Here is an 8026-nt window from a genome sequence, read left to right on the forward strand (position 1 = left end):
ACTCCGAAGGCCAACTCAACGAATCCAAGGACGACGCTGTTGGTGATCAAGTTGCCGAGCGGGGTGGTGCTTATGACTGGGAGCCTCAGACAAACACCACTCTGAGTGCTTTGGATGAACTTCTAAAGCCTGGTATGGACGAAGTTGAGAACGTCGAGAAATGGATCGATGCAGGTTTCAGTGGGGATATGATCGACCACCCTGAAGGTAGCAATTGGCACTTCATACCTCGCGATCCCACAAAAGATCTCCAGTATGTTTTAGGACCCAAGTTACTGAATCCGCTGCTGAAGCAGCTATTTGCACACCTGTCTGCAGCAAGGGAAACGCTGACTCCGACAGTCGTGGCTGAGTTGCGTGCTGCGATCGCGATTATCGTTCCGAGTGCCACCTCTTGGTTAGAGAAGAATGACCCTGTGCTGTTGGAGGCGCTGCGGAGCGGCCCCACGCTCGATTACGTGCTGCGGCAGCTCGAGCGCGCGATGGCCGATACGACCATGGAACCTCTTGTCGATGCCCTCCGAGCTGAAACTGGAGTTGACAACCCACCGCAGCGAGCCATGCAAGGCAGGACTCGTCTGAGGAAGTCATCGTCGCTTTAATTTCTATTTTAATATTGTTACGTTGTCTGTTGAAATGATTTAAAGAAAATACTCATAGTTAACTATTCGCATGTCGTACAAATGATTTAAAGAAAATACTCTCTGATCCGTTCAGCAAACTTCCCGCATGTCGTACAAATGATTTAAAGAAAATATTCTCTGATCCGTTCAGTTAAATTTCCGCATGTCGTACAAATCATTTAAAGAAAACTGTGTATTCTCTGATCCGTTCAGTTAACATTCCGCATGTCGTACAAATGATTTAAAGAAAATATTCCCTGATCCGTTCAATTAACTTTCCGCATGTCGCACAAATGATTTAAAGAAAATATTCCCTGATCCGTTCAGTTATATTTCCGTATGTCGTACATATGATTTAAAGAAAATATTCCCTGATCCGTTCAGTAAACTTTCCGCATGTCGTACAAATGATTTAAAGAAAATGTTCCCTGATCCGTTCAGTAAACTTTCCGCATCGTACAAATGATTTAAAGAATATTCCCTAATCCGTTCAGTTAACCTTCCGCAGGTCGTACAAATGATTTAAAGAAAATATTCCCTGATCCGTTCAGCTATCTTTCCGCATGTCGTACAAACATTTACTGATGCCATCCACAAAAAACAGAATATTAATAGTTTCTTGGGTTTATCGTTTTATATACAAATATCAATAGTTTCTTCACATCATACAACAATTACAGCAGAAGAGCTAGCGGAACCGCGGCCAGAGCCGCCAGCAACCGCTTGGCTGCGTTTGTGTCGTCCTTCTGCGGCACATTTGCCTTCCCGAAAGTCTCATTCAAAACGAAACCCAGCCGTTTCCCACCGGAGACCAGCAGCCGTTCCAACATAACCGTTGCGTCTTCCCTCCACTTGCCCTCTTCGTTGCTTATAGCGCCAGGTACCTTGGAAAGGTCCGCCCCCACGGTCGGGCAATCCGCTCCCTTTAGGAGTTCCTTCACCTTCTGTATGCGAACATCCTCGTTTTCCGCCAGGGGATTGAAGAAAGTGTTGTGTAGACTACGTAGAGTGCCGTTGGTGTCTTGGTACCAGGCATCCAAGCTAGCTGGCGTCAGTTCTCCTTCAGGTTCAGGGACATCCTTATGCGACTCCAACAACTCATCGGCCCAGCAATCAACGTAATCCTGTCCGACATCGCTGACCATCTCAAGCATAGTCCAGGCCTCCACAGCCACATCAGCGCCCTTCCCCAGCTCTTCGCAGTTCTTCTTGTTGGCCCAAACCCGTTCACGGCCGCTCCAGATTTCCGCGCCGTAGTCGAAGTACAGGTGGAACTTCATGACGCTCGCGCCTCCTGAGGGCTTGTACCCCTCGGGTGTCTGGATGTAGAAGAGGTTTGAGCCCACGTCCCCCTTGGAATCGCGTGGATAGTCTCCTACACACCATAGGTTAGGGAAGTGCACTGCCGCCGGGGGGCAGGTGACGTCAATAGGCTCGCCTGCCACTCCGCAAGACAAACACTGCTGAGGCAAGCCAGACACCTTGTCATCTCCCGTGCCCTGAGAGCAGTCCTGCTCCAGGCCGAAGTTTGAGAACATGCTGCCACTGTGATTCGGCTGATGCAGGTCCACCAACAGATGGATGAAGAACTTGTACGCCATGTTGTACACTGAAAGCGCAGGATCCTGATCTCGCGTGAATAGGTCTAGCGTCTGCTCCACCTTCTTCGACACGTTGTCAGGGTGCTTTAGGAACGAGGGGTTGCCTGTGTTTGTCTTGCATGGGAAGCAGTCACGGGGGTTGGTTGTGCACTCTGTGACTCCGTCTTTAGTGCATCTCTTGCAAGGTATGAAAGTGGTGTTTCCCTTGGACGGGTCGCTGACCTTGCAGTCTTTATGGTAGGTAAGCTGACCATCGTCAAAGTGCCAGTCATCCATCCACCTCCCGCCCTGTTTTTTCAGGTAGTCCATCCACACTCCGTAGGCGGTGAATTGCTGTGCGTCGTGGTCCATAGCTCCATCATCAACTGATATGGATCGCTGGATAGCAGTGGCGGCTTTCACCGTCAACTGCTTCTCAGCGATGCGCGCAGCGATAAGATGCCCTTTATCGCGGTATGCGAGAGCGGAACATGCCAGGATGACTGAGGCACTTTTCATTTGTGTAATTCCTCGTAATCCTCACCTGACACACCATGAATCGTGGGGCAACATGTGTTTGCAGATGTTTGCAGATGTTTGCAGACGTGTTTGAAGACGAACGTGCCATCGTTAACAGATGTGTTTGAAGACGTGTGCCCTACAAAACGTGACATGAAGTGTCGAAATTGTCAAAGGGCAAGCTGGTCGTAGAGCGGCACGTCACAGCGTTGAGCCATAGTTTGGATGTAGTTCCTAGTCTTAGCTCCCCACTCAATGCCCTTCACGATGGTGAGATTCCGTAGCAGCGGGAAAACGGTGATGTCGTCGTAGCTAACGCCGTCGCCTGTGATGTGGTCGGCGCATGCCACGATATCTTCGAGTTGAGGCATGAGCGGATTCAAACCGGCCAGCCACTCAGGCGTGCGTCTGAAATTCTCCTCATAGTCTTCAGGCTCCTCCCTTAGAGGATGACGTACCTTGAAGGTTTCACGGGCTTCCTTCGTGGAGAATTCTGGCAGAACTGACGTTTTGTAGAATCGGCAGTAGAGTAAACGTCTTGTCCACGGATACACATCTCGGATGAATTGTTCAAGCGCTACGTCACCGCCTGGTAGCAGCAGACGCGGACCGAGTGTCTCATCTTCGTCGATTCTACGTACGATATCCAGGGACTCAGCCATAACTCCCTGCTGCAGCTTATCGTCACCGCCTTGAATCACCATGATGGGCACCATTTTCTTTCCGATCAGAGCCGTCGGCGTCTCAACGTCATCGTTGGCCATGAACATCATGTCGTACTTCACCCGTTTCAGACCCAATATGACGCGTGGCCGCACGCAGAAGGGACAGTGATCGTATATGTACAGCTGCAACTTGGGAAGCTTGGTGCGGCAGTCAGGGACGACAGACATCTATAGTTAATTTATAAAAACTACTGCTTGAGGTAGCTGCCCCACAGGTACAATCTCGTTTCCATTCACAGAAGTATTAGTATGGTGCAGCTTGTATCTTAATCGAACATTAGCAATGGCGAAGAAGAAGAAAACAAAAAAGAAGGGCACACCAGAGAGGACTCCCTTTTACGTTCAGGTGTTAGCAATATGCGGGCTCGGTGGGTGCGGCTGGTTAACACTACCCAGTGTCGTCAGTGCTGATGTTCATGACTCTGGGTCTGCGGACCTGGAGGGTAGCACCTGATGTGGATTTTAACTGGGTCAACAAGAAGCAACTAAGCGTCACTTCCTACACTCGCACTACCTTCGGACTGTTTACTATCTCGTTCAATGGCGGTCTCAATGTACGGACTTGGAGTCGGATCGCAGCCATGACGTGCAGTAATCTAGATGCAATCAAGCCTGTTGCCACAGCCCAGTCGTCGCTTATGGTGAGTCCGTCCAAATCCGCGCACCCAGGCAGCAGCGTGTGACAGCGGTTGCCTGTCGCATTACAGCACTAGGTGTGGTGTCTATCGCGTGATGACTTCGCTGCATAATTTCATGCTCACTGCGGTTAGCACTTGCGCCAGCATATCGGCAATCGGTTCAGCCTACGCGTTCATCTTTGGAATTGGCTCAAACGTGCCTACAATGATATACCTGCTCACGGGGCTGGGCCTACTGTTATGTTGGTGCTACTGGTCCTGGACGTCCTTTAACCAGCTGCACTTGTTGTGGATAGAGAGCCAGGTGAGGGGTGTGCAAATCCTAACACAGTTCCCCATTCCAGCAATGGGTTGTGCCGCGTGGATGTTGTTTGCGGCAGCAACGACAAACTCCGTCATAGGCATCGGGTTACTGGTTCACAAACGACTAAATGACTACTACGCCTGGCAAGCGAAGAAGCAGGATATAATTGACGAGGTGGTGGGTTACGACATGCCTGCAGTGGATCCCGGATATACACATGGGATCCCACCCGTAGCCATCCCAGTCCCCCCCCCGGGAAAACAAGCAGTGGCGGGTCCGCCAGGGGCCTACGGGCAGTCTCCATGGGTTCCAGAGTTTAAGCGACCAGCATATGGGCCTCCTCGTCCTCCACGCCCCAGAGGTAGACCCTATGTTCGAGGGCCAGGCAAAGACCCGTCCCGGTTGTAACATCCCTTTTCGCCGAATCTTGGAAAAACTGTGTGCGTGTGCTCAAAGATATGTCGCCTAAAGGCTTGGACAAAGCAAGATCGCAGAAGGTGAGCTTTTCGGAGCTGCCGGAGAGGACGGAAAGTCATCAAAAACCCCGCAAGAAGGGATGGCGCTTCCCATGGGTAAAGAAGAAGCGCCCCGCTAGCTGGGAACTCTTGCAGAGGGAGAGGTCAGAACGTGAGCGCCGTGTCCGTCATCAGCACATAAAGCGGCAGCAAAGTCTTGAAGAGCGTTTGCAGAAGGAGGAGATACGGACCAGCAAGGCACTCGAATCTGTGCAGGCGCAGATGCAGTCTAGGGAGCGAGCTCTGAGCCAGGCTGAGCGGAAGCGTTTGGATGCAATCGAAGAGAAAAAACTCCGCTTGCAAAGGGAAGAGGCCACGATACAAGCGACTAGGGACGCTTACGGCGCTAGAATGCTCGGAAAACAACCACCACGCCGCATGTCCAAGTTGTATTCCAAGCAGTTCTCTCACAAATCGCTTCGGTCAGAGATACCGTCAATCGACGTGGAAAGACTGAACCGTGCGACGAGCAGGGTACAGGACCCCGACATCAAGCTGGACGCCCGCATCCTTAATAGACGCGTGGACGACATACGTTCAATGACTCGCGCAGACTTCTACGCCGTCATTGACGGGGTGCAGACTCGGTTCCTGGCGCGGAATGCCGCGGTACGTGAGGTCATCGACGTTTTCAACGGTACCTCACAGCCGGCGCTGACGGAGAACGAGTTGACGCAGGTCATCCAAACGGAAGGTTTGGGGAAGGGGTGGGATAGTGTGAACCCGGCCACCCAACGGGACCTTGGAGTTGTGATGTGGCTGATCCGCACCCTGAAGCGAGTAGTTGATGTCATGGACGACGAGGAGGCCTTTCGAAAAGTGATGGCGCAGCTAAGCTGCCCCTGGAATAGCCCCGTGACGGACGAAGCGACGTTCCGCGATGGCCATGTTCGTCAGGGCTTATACCTGCAGTCTCTGGAGGAGGCCACGTGGCTGCTGAAGTCCGAAGCCGAGTGCGCAGTGAAAAAGGAGCTGGAATCCGCAGCTCGGGAGGTAACGGAAGCTCGCAATCGAACTGTTGCTCTGATCGAAACCGTCTTTGCGGACTTAACGTTAAGAGATGACATTCTGGCTGATGTGGCTGGTTCTGGGTTTGTCGCCAGTCAGAAAAGAAGCCTGCCAAAGTTCAGCAGCAGCGGAGACTTCAGACTTCGCAGCACCAGGGCCGAGCTCACTGGCTTTGAAATGGCGAGTGGGAGAGGTTGCTACTGGAAGCTGTATGAGCAATGGCTGAATGATAGCTTGAAATGGCAGGCGGTCGACCTGCAAGCCGCAGCACACGCCCGCAAAAGCTCGCGACAGCTGCTGGAGCAAGCGGAGGACGCTAAACGACGCCTCATCGGGTCTGTCGACCTACGATTGAAGCTATTGTTCATGCATCATGCCGACGAGATCGAGGGCAACTTTAGACAAGCAGTCCTAGACGCGCTCTCCAGCTATTTCTGCGCGAGTCCTCAACCACAGAACGCGAGGCGCCCGTTTAAGCCTCCGTTGAAACCGGCGGTGAAGCCGGCAGTGAAACAGGCAGTGAAACCGGCAGTGAAACAGGCAGCGAAGCCGGCAGTGAAGCCGGCAGTGAATCCGGCAGTGAATCCAACAGTTCAAATGGACATCACACCAGTGGTATGGGTCAATGAAAACGACTCCCACACGGATGCCCTGATCGGCTTGGTGCGGACACTCAACCAAGCCGCAGAGTTTGCCAACAAACGCATGCGCTTGAATGAAGAGATGAAGGGAGAGACAACGGTGGCAAATCAGGAGGCAAAACTGCGGGCAACGGCCGCTAAGCAGCTCGCCAAGGCTGTTGAGTCAGAGAAGAAGAACTTGAAAACCCTGTCAGCACGTTTACACGGCGCAAAGAGACAATTGAAGCTCGCTGAAACCGCTTGCTCGAAGAAGCAGTCGCTGCTCGAGCAACTGCGCATGAAGGCTGTGAGGATAGAGTACGCTACTGCTGAGACAAACAGGGACACGCAGGTGGCGAAGATTAAGATTTCAGAGTTGGACGCCGCCACCACCTCCATCAGAGACGTGTTGCAGGCAAACCATACAAAGTCAGGCAGCCAGCTGAATCTGAGGGAGAATATAACACGAGACGCAATCACCGCAGCGAAGACGCCTATGGGACGTAGTCCTCAAGGTAGCTTGCTGAAGATAACGACCACTCCAGGCATCGATTCCTCGCGTGCCCCGTTACCGATTGGCGAATCGGATTCTGAGTCGGAAGAGACTTCTAATAATATCGCACCCAGATTCGATCTGGCCGCTCAGGAAAGCCAACCTGAACGCGAGCTGACTGATGAGATGATGGCTGATGACCTGACTGATGAGATGATGGCTGATGACCTGACTGATGACCTGACTGATGACCTGACTGATGACCTGACTGATGACCTGTCTGATGATCTGACTGATGACCTGACTGACGATCTGACTGATGGCATCGAGGCGAAGAGCGAACAGCTCGCTTTGGATAGCTTTAGTGTGCCTGACAACTTTCCAGAGGCCGTCTCATCAGATGAGTGGTCTGCAGTAGACTCAGACCGTCTCGAGTCGAGCAAGACACTCACTCCTTCCCCCCCCGAGCGACCTAATGACCGCTCCATTCCTAGTTCAGGACCAAGCCTCACCAGCTTTGCCGGCGAGGACAGATTCTCAGAAGCTCCTGTCTCGGACGCCCCTAGCTTTCAATCGAGACTAACCCGAAAAAGCACCAAGAGAAGTGCCTACGGAGACTTCAAACGACAGTTCCGCCGCCTGTGGAAAGGCAAAAAGAGCTCGAGGTCCAAGAGCATGGACCTAACCCGTCACCGATCATCAATCCATGCCAGAATGCTCAAACGAAAAAGAACAAAGAAGAAACTCTAAAAGACTGAGGCTGATCAACCAAAGGCGCTGTGACCTATGTAGATGAATACGAGAATTTACAGGGGCATCTACCCCGAATTAACAACAAAAAGACTAAACATGTTTCTTCCACTTGAGGGCATCCTTGTCAAACTTCGGCTGGAAATTTTCGAACGTCTCGTCGGTGTTCTCAAGAGAGATCCCTGCGGTTTCAACAAGGTAATAGTTGAAGAAAATAGTACCGAGAAGAACGATAACCGCGAACAAGAAAA

The 8026-nt window shown here is 51.9% G+C and overlaps 5 protein-coding genes across 8 annotated transcripts in view; 3 read left to right on the forward strand and 2 right to left on the reverse strand.

Annotated features, from left to right (window-relative positions):
* KVP18_003104 (uncharacterized protein) overlaps positions 1-602 on the forward strand; it is a gene marked incomplete at both ends in the record, with an annotated part of 1095 nt that extends 493 nt beyond the window's left edge. The window contains one exon of one of the 2 annotated variants that reach the window (XM_067954561.1): positions 1-602. This exon is cut by the window's left edge and continues 493 nt beyond it. In XM_067954561.1, the coding sequence (XP_067806165.1) occupies positions 1-602 (602 nt within the window). The other variant, XM_067954560.1, reaches the window with a different exon arrangement.
* Positions 603-1297: 695 nt separating this feature from the next.
* Positions 1298-2722, reverse strand: KVP18_003100 (uncharacterized protein; the record flags this gene model as incomplete). The annotated part of the gene is made up of 1 exon (XM_067954554.1): positions 1298-2722. One exon carries the CDS (start codon positions 2720-2722, stop codon positions 1298-1300), a length of 1425 nt encoding a protein of 474 aa, XP_067806158.1.
* Positions 2723-2892: 170 nt separating this feature from the next.
* Positions 2893-3615, reverse strand: KVP18_003103 (uncharacterized protein; the record flags this gene model as incomplete). The annotated part of the gene is made up of 1 exon (XM_067954559.1): positions 2893-3615. The coding sequence occupies one exon, from the start codon at positions 3613-3615 to the stop codon at positions 2893-2895; it is 723 nt and encodes a 240-aa protein (XP_067806163.1).
* A 115-nt stretch (positions 3616-3730) lies between these two features.
* KVP18_003099 (uncharacterized protein) lies at positions 3731-4797 on the forward strand (the record flags this gene model as incomplete). 3 transcript variants are annotated; one of them, XM_067954551.1, is made up of 4 exons in its annotated part: positions 3731-3815; positions 3844-4088; positions 4117-4389; positions 4417-4797. In XM_067954551.1, the coding sequence occupies 4 exons, from the start codon at positions 3731-3733 to the stop codon at positions 4795-4797; spliced, it is 984 nt and encodes a 327-aa protein (XP_067806155.1). The 3 variants fall into 3 exon arrangements, with proteins under 3 accessions (XP_067806155.1, XP_067806157.1, XP_067806156.1); XM_067954553.1 differs by lacking the exons at positions 3731-3815; positions 4417-4797 and having other exon boundaries at positions 3858-4130; XM_067954552.1 differs by lacking the exons at positions 3731-3815; positions 3844-4088 and having other exon boundaries at positions 4201-4797.
* A 50-nt stretch (positions 4798-4847) lies between these two features.
* KVP18_003102 (uncharacterized protein) lies at positions 4848-7775 on the forward strand (the record flags this gene model as incomplete). The annotated part of the gene is made up of 1 exon (XM_067954558.1): positions 4848-7775. The coding sequence occupies one exon, from the start codon at positions 4848-4850 to the stop codon at positions 7773-7775; it is 2928 nt and encodes a 975-aa protein (XP_067806162.1).
* Positions 7776-8026: the final 251 nt, after the last annotated feature.

The sequence above is a fragment of a genome, assembly GCF_019968955.1.
Source record: "MAG: Porospora cf. gigantea A chromosome Unknown PgA_NODE_836_length_10383_cov_301.948, whole genome shotgun sequence".
Lineage (NCBI taxonomy): Eukaryota > Apicomplexa > Conoidasida > Eugregarinorida > Porosporidae > Porospora > Porospora cf. gigantea A.